The sequence below is a fragment of the Leptopilina heterotoma genome, unplaced genomic scaffold (genome assembly GCF_015476425.1).
Source record: "Leptopilina heterotoma isolate Lh14 unplaced genomic scaffold, ASM1547642v1 Lhet_70, whole genome shotgun sequence".
NCBI lineage: Eukaryota > Metazoa > Arthropoda > Insecta > Hymenoptera > Figitidae > Leptopilina > Leptopilina heterotoma.
Genome location: NW_025111162.1, coordinates 3,393,273 through 3,412,241, shown reverse-complemented (window position 1 = coordinate 3,412,241; position 18,969 = coordinate 3,393,273). Strand labels below are relative to the sequence as shown.

General features: G+C 28.2%; 1 protein-coding gene across 3 annotated transcripts in view; it reads right to left on the bottom strand.

Annotated features, from left to right (window-relative positions):
• Window positions 1-18,969, bottom strand: part of LOC122510581 — a 372,459-nt gene that overhangs the window by 59,359 nt on the left and 294,131 nt on the right. For 2 of the 3 annotated variants that reach the window (XM_043625347.1, XM_043625349.1), the window contains exon 3: window positions 10,589-10,790. In XM_043625347.1, coding sequence (XP_043481282.1) covers window positions 10,589-10,770 — 182 coding nt within the window. In that variant the 5' untranslated portion in view covers window positions 10,771-10,790. Of the gene's footprint in view, window positions 1-10,588; window positions 10,791-13,489; window positions 13,701-18,969 lie in introns of all 3 variants that reach the window. The other variant, XM_043625348.1, reaches the window with a different exon arrangement.

The following is an 18,969-nucleotide window of genomic DNA, read 5'->3' as shown; positions in this document are numbered from 1 at the left end:
TCTTTAGATTTATATTCGGGGACCTTAAAAAACTGTTAAAGAATGAGTTACAGAATAATTTACCTCGTTTTTTGCTTTTAATTCATAAAAGTATTTTGAATTTTTTGGACCATTTGACTTTTGACAGCTCTATTGGCATCGGAAATGAAAATTTGCAAAAAACGCCCATCGCCATCTTAAAGTACATGAATGTAGAAATCTTTTAAGCCCTAGAACGTTTAAATCTTTTAAAGCAATTTTTGTTTAGAGCTCTGTCCGTGTTGACGTGCGGATTGTCCCATAAATATTTAGTTATTTCAAAAAAATTATTTTATTGATGCAAATAAATATTTATTTGAATTAAAATCCATGCATTACTGAATCAAGTAATTTTCCTAATTGATTTAAATCAATATTTATTAAATCCAATTATTCTATTCATTTGACTTAAATAATTCGAATTTGCTACAAATAACTATTTATTGGATACTACAAATTAAAATTTTTATATCAAGGGCAGTTCCATACGAAACGTAAATGGTGGATCACCGATTTTTCTTAAAGTTTGTAATTTTGTAGTATTTGGGGTATTTAATAACTGTGTCAAAATAATAACAGTTTTGCAAAAAAAAAATTTTTTGCAAGATATTTAGATTTGAAAAATCGGAAACTGAGAATAAATAAATAAATGTCAATTTTTTATAATATTAAAAAAAAGTTTTAAAAAATTAAATTTTCAATAATTTGTTTAAACAATAATTTTTTATTGTTAAAAAAATATGCTAAGGACATCATGGAGTTTCCTAAAAAAATTATTTTCTCAAAATTTAAACCTTAATAAGTGGTTAAATTTTTAAAGAAGTGCTTTTTGATGTTTTTGAGAAAAAAATTTTTGAAGTTTGCGCTACGAGTTTTTGTGCGTTGCGCTAACTAAGTAGCGCCTATATCAGTGTATTTTAAAAGATGATATGACCTTTACTGCTCGCGTCTAATACATTTATTAATTATATACGTGTATATTATTATTATAAACAGTTTAACTATATATTTATAACTTTTTTATAAACATTATTTTCCTTTTTTTATTGTAAAAAATCTTTTCCTCCACACTTTATCCAGGCTCTATTTCTAATTTTGTATTGTTATGGTCTTCAGTGGAACAAAAGTCAAACGTTATTGTGTCAAATTTATTTTCTACTAACTGAAAAAATGCTTTAAGGAAAAGATTTTTTACATTATAAACCCATTGATGCCTATAGGCAAAGGAATGCAGATATAATAAAAGTAACTATTGGAATCCTGGCATGGGATCTAATGATAATTTTTGTCGTTGAATGTTAAAAAAATATTTTTTTAACAAATTTTTTTTATAAACAAATGAAGAGAAGTCGATTTTTATAAGAAACTTATAGCGCTATTTGATTCTACGCTAAAAACCACTACGAAAACATATATTACATAATTTTTTAAAAAGACCTATTGGTGTAAAAATTTATAAACAATTAGCCTGCATTCATACTGTATGAGGTATAAAGATCGTTTTTGAAGTTAAAGATTTTTTTAAACAAAATTAGCTTAATCAGGAGAGTTTTTGACATTAAAAATTTTTTAAACAAAATTTTTACCTTAAAAACTATTTATGTAAGTGGAAATAAATAAGTAAAATGTCTTCCGAGCGAGCGAGGAATATGACGCTAGTTTTATAAAGTAAAATTATATAAATCAATAAATCTAAAATAAATAACGAAAACCAAAAAAAAAATTTTAACAATTGAAAAATAAAATTCAGAGCAGAAGGAAATTGCAAAAAAATTAAATTTGGAGTTCATTTTTGTGAGTGACAAGGTCACGAGAATTGCGTGCGATAAATATAATTCGTATTCTTTGGTTTTTGAAGTTTGGAACCGGACGTGAGGTGTCAAGAAAAAAAGCTTTCTAACTCACTCTCTCGGCGAGCTTCTCAATTTGTATCGTCTTTTAAAATTTCCTTCTTTCTGAGACAGCAGAGGCCATTAATTTTAAAGTTTCTTCACGTTTCAAAAGTAAAAGTTCTATTTAAACTTTCAATCTTTCGTCAAATTGAGAATTTCTCGTCTTCGATGGGAAACATCTGTTTCAACTAAATTCTTTTGTTCACTTTGCACAAAATGAAAATATTTACTCGCGATTCTCTCTTGCAGACAAATTCAATTAAATACTTTTGAGATTTAAATTTAAAAAGTGCTTTATTAAAATTTATTAATTTATATTAATTATTTGTATTAATTATTTATTTTTATTTTTATTTATAATTTCTTATTTTATTTATTATATTTATTTGTTATTTGTTATTAATATTAATTAAATCAAAATTTTCTTTGTAGGGTAGTTGCACCAGTAAAAGATCTAATTGATTATTTTTCACGATATTTCACAAATTATAACATTTAGCACTATAAAAAAAATATTTTTTAGTTACATATTTCTTCAAAATATATAGTTTATGATAAAACAATAGATTCAATAGAGGAGAACGGGGCGAGGCAGCCAATTGCTTCTTATCTCCGCATAATTTTTTCAAATTGTGTGCTATTGATAATGTAGACTGCTTATGGTAGTTTACTTTAGTTGCTAATAGATGGGCATTATTGCTGCAGCAGTTTAGCAATGACAGTATCATTTATGAAAACAGAATTTTTGGATGTAACTTTTCTAAGAGTTATTTTGGTGATTTTAGTTAATAGAGTTACACGAATAAAATTCTTGTATAGTGATTTCAATGCAATAATAGAATTTCAATGTTAATAGAACTGCGATATTTTTAATATTACAGGTTTTGTGAATGTTTTCTTAAAAAAGTACTCGTGGGGTTAGGCAGCCAACGCTAAATTTTTCGTCTTTTTGTGTTGATTTTATTGGTTCTTCTAAATGTTTTCTCTTTTTTTCCTACTCCAATACATTTTAAACTTAACATTGAATTTTATAAACCATTTTTTAAGAATAACAAATTTATATTTCCTTAAAATGTTAAATTGAATTTAATTAATGATATTATTATAATATTATTCAAATGTAAATTTTTGAAGTTTACTAACAAAATAAAAGTAAGTTAAGTACAAATACCTTGTTATGTTTCATTAATTTTAACTTTAAGTTATGTTTTTTCAACTATTAAAATAGTTGGCCGCCTCACCCCACGTTTTTGCAAATATGCCAAAATGTGGTCCTTTGGGAAAAGGGTTGTAGAAATTTTTAAGTGCAACCTACGTCAAAATGTTCTATGGCGATTTTTTAGCCAAAAAGACAGGCTTTCTAACGCGATATTAAAATTGAAAAAACCTATTTAAATAACTGCCTCCCAAACCAAAATGTGCCGTCTTGGCTGCCTCGCCCCGTTCTCCTCTATGCAATAAGTTATTTATGAAAATAATTTTTTAATGTTTTGGTGGGTTATGAACATGACAAATGAACGAAGCATAAACAGAAAAAAGGTTGCAAGTTTCAAAGGCAATTAAACAATATTTCTGGGTGCGTAATCAGGAAAATATGAATAATAGTAGTTGCAAAATTGTTTCAGAATATTTGTAACGTTTTTCATACAATTTTTGTTATTTTTTGTTTTTTTACTGGTCAACGTTATTTCACTGATAAAATGGACATTTTTCAATACACGGAGAGAGAATCTTTATTAAATTTTGTAAAAGTATTTTACAAACTGGGGAAAAAGTGCGACAAAGCGAAATTTTGATATAAAAAAAAAACTAAATTTTAAAAAAACTTAAGTGAAATTTAGTATAATTATATCAAATATTCAGAATATTAATTAAATTCTAATATAACTTTACTAAATTTCACATCAGTTTTTTTAAAGTTTAGTATTTCTTATATCAAAATTTCGCTTTGTCGCACTTTTCTCCTAATTTGTAAAATAATTTTACAAAATTTAATATATATTCTCTCTCCGTGTATTTGATTAAAATTTGATATATGTTATATTTATAAAATTGTATCATAGGCTTGAAATTCTTTATACACTGCAAAAAGAAGTATCTTATTTAAGATGTTTTGGTAGTCATTTCTAAGATGTTATGGTAGTCACTTTTTAGTCATTTGAAATATCTTAATTTAAGATGTTAAAAGTATCTTCGTACACATTTTCTGTGTATTTTTGGGGCAAAAAGTTTTGAGGTTAACTATTGGCTTATATGTAAGACATTTTATGCATCTTAGTTTTTAGTAACTTAAATTTTTTTCGCATCTTACAATTCACAAGTATCTTATTGCTAAACATCTTATTGAGACAGAAACATCTTAATTTAAGATACTTTAAAAAACTTACAGAAGTATCTTACTTTTTTAAGATAGAAGAAATATCTAAGACGTATAAAACATCTTAAAAATCAGTAAGATACTTTAGAAAACATCTTATTTTAAGATGTAAGATACCATTTTTCCATCTTACATCTTATTTTAAGATATCAAATAAGACACTTATTTTTGCAGTGTACATGTAAATAAAACGTTCTAAATCATAAGAGCTGATTTTTGGTATTAAAATAGAACCAAATGATGATTTAGTGCCCAAAATTGGTACTAAATTAGTACCTTTCTTTTCACAGTGTAGAGCTATTCATTGCATATGTTCAAAACGAAACTCAAGAATGTCAATTAAAAGTAAAAAATATCGAAAGTATATATGTACATTTCCTTAAATGTTCTTTCACTGGTGCCACTACCCTATATAACTGAATTTTCTTTTTACTTAATTAAATGAAAAGAATTCGGAATTAAAAAAATAAAAAATTGTAGTTTGAAAAAATTTTACACCGAATAAAGTAAATGTTTAATTTACATTGACCTAGTATTTAAACAAATCCTACATAATATTGTTTCTTTTAAACATCGTAATGCCTTACGTATTAGAACTTTTAACGAGTCAACTTTTAAAATCAATTTAGGCATCATTCACTTATTACGTCACAGGTTTAGGGGGGTCCTATGTAAAAATTACCAATTTAAATGTAAAAAAATGTGAAGTAGGGGGAGGGGTTAAAAAATTTTCAAATTTGCGTGACGTAATATTTGAATTATCCCTTAATAAAAAAAAACACATTTTAAACAAAAGCAAATAAACTTTTAAACGCCGTAGTTCTAATAATTTTCTTTTTATAACTACGATTTCTAGCAATTGATAAATAAAGTTGCTTCAAAGAAAATATATTACATATTCAAAACTCTTTTGCATAAGTTTTTACCTATTCTCGAAATAAAAAATATATTTCTTTCTTCCACGAAAAAAACTATTTTTTAGTAAAAGAAAAGAACAGAATCCCTTAAGGTCATGTTATTTAGTTAGACTTCCATAGCAAAGTATATGGGGCATGTGACCACTGAATAACATGACCTTAAGAAAAAATTAAAAACACCCTTTTTTAATTTTTACTTATTTAAACTCATTTATGGGATCTTGTAACTTTTTTAGCCCTAAAATCGGATGATTTTAAAAAATTTTTTGCTCATAAGTTTTAAAATATAATTGATCAAAAGTTTTTACATGTCGTTGTGTATGTTTTAAAAAAGTTTTTTTAAGTTTTAAAAAAAGGATTTCAGATTGGAAAAAATATATATACCTTCCTTCTACAGAGGGCGCTTTGTCTACAGGTAAAAATTACTTTCAATTATGGTTGTCACTGTAGCTCATAGCAGAATCATCTAAAATAAAAAAAATCAAACATGATTTCAAAATAGATGATTTAATACAGGACCTAAACCTCGAAATACTTAAAAACATCAAAAATTAAGAAAATGGCAAGCTTTTGAATCTAAAAATCTGAAAAAACACAATTTGTTTAAATATAAATGATACACAAAAAGTGTAATTTTGAACATTAGTAGTAAATCAGAGGTTTAGGTCCTGTATTAAGTCGTCCATTTTGAAATAAAATTTGATTTTTTTATTTTAAACGATTCTGCTATGAGCTACAATGACAACCAGTAATTTTTACCAGTGGCCAAAGCGCCCTCTGTAGAAGGAAGATACTTTTGTTTTTCAAATTTGAAATTCTTTTTTTAAGACTTCCAACATACACAATGACATGTAAAAACTTTTGATCAATTATATTTTAAAACTTATGAGCAAACTTTTTTTTAAAAACTTCCGATTTTAATGCCTAAAAAAGTTACAAGACCCCTTATACGAATTTTTTTCTTTTTTGTAAATAAACAAATTCTTTTCATCTCAACAAAAAAACTACTTTTTAGTAAAAGAAACGAATAAATTTATTCTTTTCATTACAAAAAAATTGAAAATCCTTTTTGTAATAAAAAGAAAAAAAATGTTTTGCTACTGAAAAGGATGAAGCCCACGTCGAAAAATTCCATGTAAGTACCCCTGGAAATTCCATGGAAATTCTGCAAGTTTTTTATTTTAATATTATTTTAACATTCCTATTATTATTAGACTTTAATTACCATCGAATCTCCACGGTAATTCCATGGAATTTACAGAGTGTACTTCCATGGAATTTTTCGACGTAGGCGACTTGCGTTGTTTTTCAAGACAAATTTTTTTTGAATCGGAAAAATTCTAAAAAAAAAAAAATTCTAAAAAATTTCTGAGTACCTCCCTGTTTCCAAAAAAAATCTTCTTTAATAAAAACTGCACCAATTTAAGGAAAAAAGCCCAAATTTTGATAATTGCCTCCAAAAATTGATAAAACAAAATTTTTAAGACAAGTTAATTGTTAATTTTTGCTTTTCAGGACAAAAATTTGGTCTGAATCGGAAGTAAATTCTAAAAAAAGTTCTAAATACCTCTGTGTTTCGGAAAAAGATCTTCTTTAATAAAAAAGCACCAATTTGTGGAAAAAAGCCAAAATTTGATAATCGACTCCAAAAATAAAATAAGCTCAAATTTGAGAAAAAAGCTCCAATTTGAGGAAAAAAGCTCAAATATGATAAGTGCCTCCAAAAATTGTTAAAAACTATTGTCAAGACCTGCGTGGATTTTTAAGATACAAATTTTTTATGATTATTAAATCGTAATAAATTAATATTTTTCTATTATTAAAATAAAAAACTTGCTGAATTTCCATGAAATTTCCAGGGGGTACTTCCATGGAATTTTTCGACGTGGGCGTTCATAAAATAAAATAAATTTTTACTTTATTGCAAAAAAAAAATTAAAATTCCCTTTTTTAATAAAAAGAAACAAAAATGTTTTACTAGCACTAAAAAAAAAGTGAAGTCCATAAAAACAAAATTGACCTGATTTACATAGAAAATGAATTTTTCAAAACGCACGATTTAATCCGGACGTGGAAATTGAAATGGAAAGCTGTCAGGAAATTAATTCCTCCTGTAATAAGGAAGCGAAAATGTATCTTGGCAGGGCCACCACCTGTGTAATATGTATAACTTTCACTCTTTATGCATTGCCACATAAAAAAACCACATAAAAAAAATCCAAATTTTCTTCTCCAAATCTCATAAACTGTTAATTTGGTAAAAAAAATCATTTTTTTAAAAAGGAAGACTTAAGATTATATTTCTGCTTCTCACGTCAATCAAATATTTGCTTTTGAATTAACCCTTTTGTTTCGAAAAACATTATTCTATAAATTAAAGAAAAAAAAAGAAATGAGAACATTTTTCCTACAAACTACCGAGGTAGAAATTTAAATTCTGTAATGACCAGTCACTAGGAAATTTTTCTAGATTCTGGCCAGTGACTGACCAGAAAATCTGGCAAGTGATTGATTAGAAATGTAACGTGCTGCTTTAGCAGTCACTGGTTAGATTATCTGGCCAGTGACTGGCAAGTAACTGACCAGTAACTGGACAGTTTTCTGCTCAAAATCTGGAATAAAATATAATTTTTCCTGGCGCTTTGTATTTTGTTTATAATTACATATTTATTTATACTTTTGTGTTTATTCAAATATTTAAGACTAATGAACAATTACTCTACCAATAACACTTATATCTAAGAATGAAAAATTCGCACGCATGGGGGATCAAACCCCAGACCCTGGAGACACAACGCATGTTCGTTACCACTCAGCCACGGTGACTAGATAGTAACTTATCATAACTACAAGTTTGAGAACTGAAGTTCTATTCCGATTGTGACCAGAATTTCTGGCCAGTGACTTGTCGGAAGTAAAATGATCAGTAATCATGACCAGATAAACTGTTTAGTTACTTGTCAGAGACTTGACGGCTTATCTTGTCAAAATTTAGAAAAATGTAAACTTTGGTAACGTGACAGTGAAACGATCATAGCTTTTAAATAAAAATTACAAAAAATTTTATATTAATTAGTAGAGAATCATATTTTTAAAAGCATGAATAAAAGTATGTGCATCTTATCTAAAATTATGAAAGTTTTAAAAAGACTGTTACTTTAGATTTTCTGTTTTTGACCGTATGGAACATAAAAATTATTTGTAATATCTAATTATAAATGATTGACTAAGAGTGTAGGGGAGATTGGGGAATTGTGGGCCACCTTCATTATTTAATAATATTTACAAGTTTGATCATGCAATTTTTTTTACTTTCTTTTTTCGTCCAAAGTAAATTTTTCATTAGCATTTCATGACTTTACAACGCTTTACAATTACCTACAAACCGATAACAAAAATCACCTAAAAAATTGCATTCAAATATTTATTTTGGGCTTTCATGTTTTTATTGTTTTTACCAGGATTTTCAAGAATTAATTATGGAAAATATTTTTTTTAATAAATTAAGTTTTTAATTTTTTTTAATTATTGTGTGTCATTGGTACTTTGACTCCAAAAACAAAATTTTGCATTAAATTAAAATGAATAAATAATACAAAGCTTTTTGTAAAATGAAGCATTTGGGGAATTGTGGGATACTTTTTATGGGAAGTATTTGTTGCTTGTTTTTAGCAATTTAATTGGAAATATTATTAAAATCACTCATAGTTATAGTAATTTAACGAAAACAATTATATTCATTGAGATTTAAGCGATAGAGCTGTTTACTTAAAATGTGTAATTAATTGAGCTTATTTTATTTGTCTAAATTGTGATTCCGATTAATTTCATTTTTTTACTGTTTGTTTTCTAATTTTAAACTAATAATTAAACATTCATAACATTTTTAATATTTCTAACCATTTAATAAATATATTTAATCGTTATTTTTTTTAACTCAATTTAGTCAGTCGGCCACAATTCCACAACATTTTTAAAATTCATAAAAGTGCACTCTTTGGTAAAACTGAAATTTCTTTTAGATAAGTGATAATTTTGGTAAACTGATTATGATATATGATAGTTTAGACCTCCTACTGACACGAAAAATTTTAAAATTTTTAAAAAAATTTTCTTGTGTAAGATATTGCAAAAGAAAGTCTTATTTTAAGGCAGGAAAGCAGCCTTAAATTAAGATGCAACATTTTTAAGGCAGTGAATGCTGAATTTACGCACGTATTTTGTATCGTTTAACATTATAGCAGACGGTGCTGAATTTAAGACCGATTTCAAATTAAGATTTACTTTTTACTGTGTGAGCTAAGAAAAAGTGTGGCCCACAATACCCCAATCTCCCCTATTTTTATGGGACTGGTGCTTTGTTTTTTTCCTTAGTGTCAAGATTTTCTAGCTAGAGATTTGGATACATCTAGAATAATTCTTTTAATAGGATTCGGCAAGTTATTCTGATCAGTGGTGGACCAGTTTTTCTAGGTAAAATCTTAAATAATTCTTCAAATCAGTAACTGGCCAGTGTCTGGAAAGAAATTCTTATCACGATTATGATCAGATTTTTTGGTCAGTGACTTGACAAAAGTACTGTTCACAAAGAGGAATTGTTTTTATCCAGTGAAACTGGCCAGTCACTTAATCAGGACTGGCCAGATTGCCTTGGCCAGTATAACTCGCTCTCGACTCTACAGCTACTGGAAGGAAACAAGTAGTACTTGACAAATTTCTACCTGGGTTGTGCTGGTGTCGATGTCGAAGATAAAGATGCAACCTTTACTTGTGAAATTTGTCGACTGAAATAGGTTGCTTTCTTGAGTACCTCATCTTACCCCTTAGGGTACCCCATCTTGCCCGCCTGTGGGGCAAAATGGGGAGATTTGCAATTTTTTCCATATTCTTAATTTTATGCTTTTTTAAGAAACAGATGGCCTTTGTACGCCTTTATTACGAAAGACTGATTCCCAAAGATGGTTATTAAATAAAATAATAAAATATACATTCGATCATTTTCGTTTTTTTTGCGATTTAAACCTTAAGTACCCCGTCTTGCCCCACTCTCCCCTATTTATGAAAACGGTATTGTGAAAGATATGAAGGAAAAGATAAAAAATATGCGAGGGGCTGTTCACTCTCGAATACAAGATTCGTAAGGGAACGATTATTTACGAATACAAAGAAATCCGTTGGAGAATCCGCCCGAATTTTAAGAAATCATAAGGATTCGCCTTTTACGAATCCAAGCGATTTCATGTGAATCCAAGATTCAGAGAATTCGTCACCTACGATTCCAGTCGATTTCATGTGAATCCATGCAAATAATAATAAATTTTCAAATTATTGTTGAATTGGATTCTGACTGATCAGCTCCTCGAAAATATGAAAATAAAAATTACCTGTTGGAAATCGTGCGAAGTCCAGGACGTTTGACGAATGCGAGAAGGAGAGTGGCATTTAATATGAGGGAACCGAAGAGGACAAAGCTCCAGATTGCAATTCTGGAGTTGGTCCTCCATCCTTCCAAATTTTCCAGATTCCGGCCGATTCCACCCAACTTCTCCGTCGAACCTCCATCCATTCATAAATAATTCCACAATTCTGAAAGAAAAAGCGAAAAAATAATATAACATTTTTATTTAACTTTTTCATATACCAATTTTCCTTCAAATAAATAAGGGAAAGGCTTGCAGGTTGTCCCACTTCCGTTACCCAGTGGGCACACTTGTTCAAAAGACGTCCTAAGGATGTCTGTTTGCGGACGTCTTTTGGACTTGTACAAAAAGACGTCTTTAAGACGTCCTATATATGTTCTATGTCTTGGACATTAGATGTCTTTAAGATGTCTGAAAGACGTCTTTTTCATTCAACATTTGAAAATAGAAAAATTTTCATAAATAGAATTTGCGATCTACTAAGGTTATATGGGATGAACAAATGATCCCACAGAAGGGGAATAGGGTTTGCAGATGACATAGTCATCTATACATTACATAAATGTTTATTTGAGGCACGAGTCGACCTGCAAAAGTTGATGCATAACGTATGCAACTACTTTTCAGCGTGGAAACTCAAATGCAATTATAGTAAGTGCGAAACTATTCTCTTTAGACCTTTGATAGATGACATAAATAAAAAATATAAAAGAGTATGGCGAGAATTTGCAATTCAGGCTTCAGAAGAGGAAAACATGTTTATTGAACACAAAAGAACAGTTAAATACTTGGGACTTCACATAGATGACAGACTCAAGTATAACGATCATGTGTCAATAACTCTTGATGCGGCAAGAAAAGCTTTCTTCAAACATAAGAGAATGTTTTTGTCTTCGAAACTGAATGCCAGAGTGAAAATCATTTGCTATCTGCTGCTTATCCGACCTATCCTGACCTATGGGTGTCAGATATGGTTCGGTATATCCCCCTCCTCTATGGAAAGGATAAGGAAATTAGAGAGATCCTGTTTACGTACATGTCTCGGTGTGTACAAAGATCCTGGTACAAACTTTGAGAGGAATGTTTCCAACGCGAAGCTATACGATATGGCAGGGATCCCAAGGGTGGATGTGTTTATTTTGAAACTCATTAGCAATCACATAGCGAAGGCTTCAAGAAGCACAGCGAATCCTCTCATATCGTTGCCCTATGCGAAGGATAACGGGTCACTTCGGGGCTTGTTAGATTCGGGTAATCTGTCGCCCGAGACTTTCATGTTCTTAGATAAATATGGATATGTTCAGGACTCAAGAAATACTCCGATATTGTATCATGTCTTGAGACACTCACGGGATAGAGTCATTAAATTTAACTCGGATGATTTGCTGGTGAAACCGGAAATCAAACTGCGCTTCTCCCAAGAAATGCAAAATAAAGATAGAATCAAAAACTATAGAATAAACAAACATAAATATTGGTGGCTAAAAAGCGCCCCGTTTTAATTGGTTGAGTATGGGATGTACATTCCATAAGCTTGCTAAATTTACAGAAATAAATATATATGAATTGTATAAATGTTAAAAATTTCTGAAAACATAAAGTCCTGCATAGAAACATGTAAAAGAAATATGTATATGTATATTTTATTATTTACATTTTAATATAAAAAAAATTAGTTAACGTTAACTAAAATAAAGAAAAAGAACAAATATATTTATATATATTTTCACTTTAACTCTGTTTTCTTTTCTCTCTCTTTTTAAACCAACCCTAATAATGTACACCGTAGAATTCCCCTTTATCAACAGATAAAAATCAAATAAAGCAAAAAATTCAGTTTTTACCATTTTCTTTTTTAAATTTTTCTGAATTATAATTGTATTTATAAAAATAATCTTAAAACAATAGGTTATAAAGAACGAATGTGATGTATGAATAATGAGATTAATAAAAGATAAAATTCGACGAGATGGCCATGTTAGCCCGCATCGATATCTAATATAAAAAATATATATATATTTACACGATTTTTGTTCATTTGTTGTCGTTTGTTGTACTATATATATATGCATTGTTTAAATAAATGATCTTTTAAAAAAAAAAAGGTGCTTAAGGCGCAGTGCTTCAAGCCCAAGGTATCCGAGTTCGATCCCAGCTTCGTAGGAATTTTTTTATTATTTCTCCACTTTTTAGAAAAAATAAAATTTAACTTATAATAAATTTAACACAATATTACTGAGTTTCAACTTAGAAAATGTTATAAAAGAAATGTCTATTTAAGATCTGAAGAAATGTAAGAAGGACGTCCAAAAGACGTCCCTTTTATGTCTTTTAAGCGTCCAAAAGACGTCTTTAAGACGTACTTTAGAAGTCCTTTCTTATGTCCTTTAGACGTCTTTTGGACGTCTTTTGGACCAGACATAGAACGTATTTTAGTTGTCTTTTTGATGACTCAGAGACATTACCATCATTGTCCTCGAATTGTCCGCGGACAAAAAGGGACGTCCCTGTGCCCACTGGGTATTTTTTATTCTAAAAGTGCCATAATTTAAAACGCGAATGATATTGTTGTCAAATGATTAGTTATTACTTTTAATGCTCTTTTGGAGCAAATAAAAAGAAGCAATAAAAATGTTCTTGTTAAACAAATTCTGAAATTAACTTGTGGAAAAATTGAAAAATTAAAATTGTGACATTTTCATGTGCTAACAAATGAAATATTTTATAGATAATTTAAGTTACACTTTTTTTCTGAGTTGTTTTTTTAATCAATTTTGATAATCCAAAAGGAATTGTTAAAATATCATAAATTAATATTTTTTTCATCGATTTAAAAATAGAGTTCAAAATTGCAGGTTGACTCACTTTACGGTTTGCAGGTCTGAAACCCATTGGGAAATTGCCAATGGTCACCATTATTTAGCAATAATGGATCAATATTGGCTGCCAGCAGTTTTTTCTTGCACGCCTCTAGTTTTTACTTTGGGCAGTAGAAGTGTGTTAATTGTGCTGTGGTTGTTTTGGTTATTGTTTTGAATAATCTCCTCTCCTGAGTTAGATTTTTTCTCAAGTGGACCTTAAATTTTCAAAAGTTGAAATTTATCAGTGTAAATGTGCAAAAAGATAGTTCTATTAGAGTAACGAATAACCTGTAAATTTCATTAAAAAATATTCAATTGTTTATTTTTTATAAACAATTTATAAATTATATTATAAATAAAAACTTAAAAAGAATTTATTAAGGATTGCGTATCAAAAAGAAAAATTGTTTCAAGCAAATATTTTATTAATTATGAATTTTTTTGTAAGCGCGCGCAAGCTCCGTGATGTGGGCTCCCGCGTCTGACGAATGTCGTGTGCCCCGCTGTGCACGCTTTAAGGGGTTATATACAGTCACGATTTTCAAAAAATCGATTATTTTTTTTGCATTTTCTTAAAGTATATATATTTGCCTGTTGTGAAAAAAAATTTTATTGAGATTCGAGAATTATTTTCGAAGTTGCAGACAAAACTAGAAAGGCGCGCCATGGGGTGTAGAGCAGGTGCAGCGTCTTTAAACTCGCTTTTCTCAAAACTATGTTTTCCAAGTCGGTGAACACGATTTCTCAAAAACCGCTGAACCGATTTAGCTCTCATTTTCACACAAGCTCAACAACTACTTTTTGCTGTCCGTGATCGTTGGTTTTTTTAATAAAATTATAATTTTAATCAAGGGTCAGAATTTCTCAAACGGATCACCTAAAACTAAAAAATTATCTTTTTGAAATAAAACAGTTTTTTTGGCGCTTAATATGGCTAAGAAGAATCCCTAAAAATATAAAGCCAAAAAAAAATTTTTTGTAAAAGTTATTAAGAATTGAATTTTTTAGTGCTGCTAAATTAACAAATTTTTTTCTCGATTTCCAGTTGACGGATTTTAAAATTAAAATATGGGTTTTTTTTAGGTTTTTTTCTTGAATTGCACTATTTGAATATAATTTTTGTTTTTTAATTTTTTTATTTTTTATAATTTTTGCATCCTCATAAAGGAAGCTTTGTATTAGCAAAATATTGGATTGTCATTTTTTGACATATTTATAAATTTTTTTTTATTATGCCTAATACTTTAGTACTTTTTATATGCACAGGAACTCCCCGTATAAATGTTCTAAATAAATAAAAAAAAATTTCGACGTATTTCGACCTCCGAAGTCCAAAAAACGGATTTTAAAAATTTGTCCCGATGTGTGTATGTGTGTACTAACATTACATTTGCCTCAATATCTCAGAACGAGAAAGAGCTAAAGGCCTCAATTTTTTTTTAAATTGTAGGTCTCCCCGGGGGACATAAAATGAGAGTATTTTCAGCCCGATTCATGAAGTTTAACTATTTTTTTTTTGCATTTTTCATTTAGTAAAAAAACGTTTTTTGGACATAACTTAAAAAAATGTTAGGACACTTATAAATCTTTTTCTTTAGTTTTGTAGAGTTTTTTTACATGCATCTTTTGAGCCCTAATTGAACATTTTTCGTCCATATTAACCGGAGATATTAAACTTTTAAAAATCAAAAATTTTGGAAAATAAGACTTTTTTGAAAATTTTGTTGAAAAATGTAGAATTTTAGTTTTGTTTTGTATTTGGTTTTGTAGAGTTTTTTCAGACGCATCTTTTGAGCCCTAATTGAACATTTTTCGTCCATATTAACCAGAGATATTAAACTTTTAAAAATCTAAAATTTTGAAAAATAAGACTTTTATACAAATTTTTTTAAATTATGTAAAAGTAACTTCAAAAAATTATTACCAACTTGAAAAGCATTAAAAAACGCTTCGATGGACCTATTTTTTTAACCTGATTGGGGCAGACATTATGAAATTATTGGTATTTGAAAAATCAAAAATTGTGGAAAATATCATTTTTTCAACATTCTTGTTTATTAACTTATGTGTAATTATTAAACTATTATTACCATTTTATAGAATATATAAAAACACATTTTTTGGACCAAGATTTAATGATTTTTAACCCTTTTATAAAAAGTAATTCTTATATTTCAGTTTTTATTATTTCTATGAGGAAGCAAAGTGTTCATGAAATGAACACCAAAATTATAAAAATGTACAACTTGGCAGCGGTTTTTATATAATTTGTTCATAAATTGTTAATAAACAAATATGTTCTTCACGTCCTAACAAAAAAATTAAAATTGTATTTTATTCCTTAAATGTAAATTCCTTAAAAGTGTTTTGTTCCTTAACTGCAGCTGTGTAGAGCTTTACATGACGTTAAACTCGCCCCGCGCACATTCGCATTTTTAGAAAAAATCATGTTTATTTTTTCATTGCAGATGATTGGAATCAATTCAAATTAGTCCATCATGACCACCAGACAAATAATAATAATTGTTGCAAACAATTTTAATTAACAAATAGATAACTTTGGATCTTTTTATAAAAAAAAAATTTTTTTGCAGACAAATTTATGTTTATTTAAGTAATCTATGTCGATTTTAGTAAAAAATGATTTTAAATTTAAAAATTATTATTGTTATTGACAATTATTATGAACTATAATCAAGTTTCTTTAACATTTGTAAACATTTTAGGCATTTTTTGAACATAAATTGTTTATAAAATATGTTCATTCTTTCAAAAACTTTAAAAATTTATTAGCACAAACAATTACATTTGCCGTAAACAAATTATTTACTTTTTAAACAAATAAATGGCTTATTTCTGCAAAAATAAAAATTCTTTTTCCTATTTTAACGAGTTTAAAGTCATGTAAAGCTCTACTTGATTATTGATAACTATATTATTATTCATATGATTGTTAATAACAATGGTAATTATTAAATTGAATATTATTTATTTGTTAAGTAAAATTGTTTGCAACAATTTACACTACCGTCGGGAATTATCGGTACGGCTGCACACGCACGGGCCAAAAACCTATTAATCTTTAAATCACGATTTTTTTGTAAATACAAATGTCAGAAAATTAACAAATATACCATTCGAAAGATTGTTAAATTCTACGATTAATGATACATAACTGAAAAATTTAATAATTTATACAAAGATTGCAGCAATCGACAAATTTGACAAAAAAATTTAAAAATAAAATTTTTTTGGAAATTTTTTCAACCCCTGCACATTTTTTAAAAATTGTAGAACAAATTTGAAACTTACATAAGTGTGATCATTCAAGTCTCATCTTTAATTTAAGACCAAAAGAGTTCAAAAATCTTAATCGGTTAGCGAGATATCGTTATAAACGGCCGAGCATTTTCAGCCAAAAATCGTTCAAAATCAACTAATTCAATGCATTTGTCAAAAAACATGCTCGGACGTTTATAATGTTAAAGAAACTTGATTATAGTGTTCATAATAATTGTCAATAACAATAATGATTTTTAAATTTAAAATCATTTTTTACTAAAATCGACATAGATTACTTAAATACACATGTCTCCAAAAAAAATTTTTTTTTATAAAAAGGATCCAAAGTTATCTATTTGTTAATTAACATTGTTTGCAACAATTTAAATAAATTGTATTAAACATTATTATTTGTCTGGTGGTCATATGCTGGACTAATTTGAATTGATTCCAATCATCTGCAATGAAAAAATAAAAAAATAAACATGATTTTTTCTAAAAATATTGTAAATTGTTAAGTTTAAGTAACAAAAAAAATATAAACAATTTAAAATTCAAAAATTGGTTTAGTGGGATCTCTTAGAAATTTTATTCCCTTTAATTTAAGACCAAGCCCATGAAAATCCGATAAAATTTGTAGGTTACAGACAATTTTTAACAGTAAATTGTAAAAAATGCCAATGTGCGCGGGGCGAGTTCAACGTCATGTAAAGTTCTACACAGCTGCAGTTTTTAATTAATAACTTTTTTTCTAATTGAGGCTAATTTTTTGTCAAAACGGTTTTAAACTCGGAGACATTTAAGGAATAGAATACAATAATTTTAATTTTTTTGTTAGGACGTGAAGAACATATTTGTTTATTAACATTTTATGAACAAATTATATAAAAAATTATAAAAAAATAAAAAAACAAAAAATATATTCAAATAGTGCAATTCAAGGCGAAAAAAACCCATATTTTAATTTTAAAATCCGTCAACTGGAACTCGAGAAAAAAATTTGTTAATTTAGCAGTACTAAAAAATTCAATTGTTAAAAACTTTTACAAAAATTTTTTTTTTGGCTTAATATTTTTAGGGATTCTTCTTATCCATATTAAGCGCCAAAAAAAACTGTTTTGGTTCAAGAAGATAATTTTTTAGTTTTAGGTGATCCGTTTGAGAAATTCTGACCCTCAACCGATTTCATTTTTCGATGGCTTGTTTAAAAGATCATTTAATTGCGCAACTTTTTTCCAGAGACACATATACTTTATCTTTTATTGTTTAGTTGCTGTGTTAACTTTAAAAAATTTTGCAAACGGTCCGGTTTGCCCCACCCCCTGAGGTAAACTGGACCCCCCCCAGGCAAACCGGACCGTTTGGTTTTTTATTTATAATATTGCATTTACATAATATACAATAATAAAAAACATAAAGAATCATGTAAACAATGGTTGTAGTAATGAAAATAATAATACGGGATTGAATTTTAATTAAATAAATATTGTTTTTAATAAAAAAAAAAAAATGTTTGTCATTATCAGAGAAACAATATTAAAGGGTCCAATTCTCATTGGAAGACAATTATTTTTCATTGTAAGTAAAAATTTTAATGAAAGAAACATTTTATTTAAAAATAATTTTTATGAAACTTTAGTTCAATGGAAATATCCTATGGCCGGTTTGCCCCACCGAAAACGGTCCGGTTTCCCCCACAGGCCCATTTTGAGAATAGGGGAGAGTGGGGCAAAGGCGCTAGGTTTACATTTATCGATGTATATTTTTTAAATTAAGCAATTAATTTATGCTGTCTTTGTTTTTCATTATTCTAAAACTAATCAACAAGAAATTTTAATAGTTGTTATTTAGCCCTTAAACCGCACACTTCCGAATCCATCCTTAAACCGCACACTGGGTGTGCGACACCCGGGGACTTTAAAGTGTATTCTCCAAGCTGGAAAAGGATATTATGTTTTAGAAAAATTATCTTATGTAGCTTAGTACATCTATTTTGAAGGACAATAAGTTTCATAATGATTTATTTAATCCTAATAATTAAAAAAATGTTTTTTAAAACTACTGAAATCACCTTAAACCGAAAATTGGGTATCAGCCACCCAGAAATTTTTCGCTGTTAACTTCATAAAGTTATCAAATACACAAAGACACTTGGGAGACTAATGTCCCTCACGGAAGATAAATTTAAGTACAAAATGTATC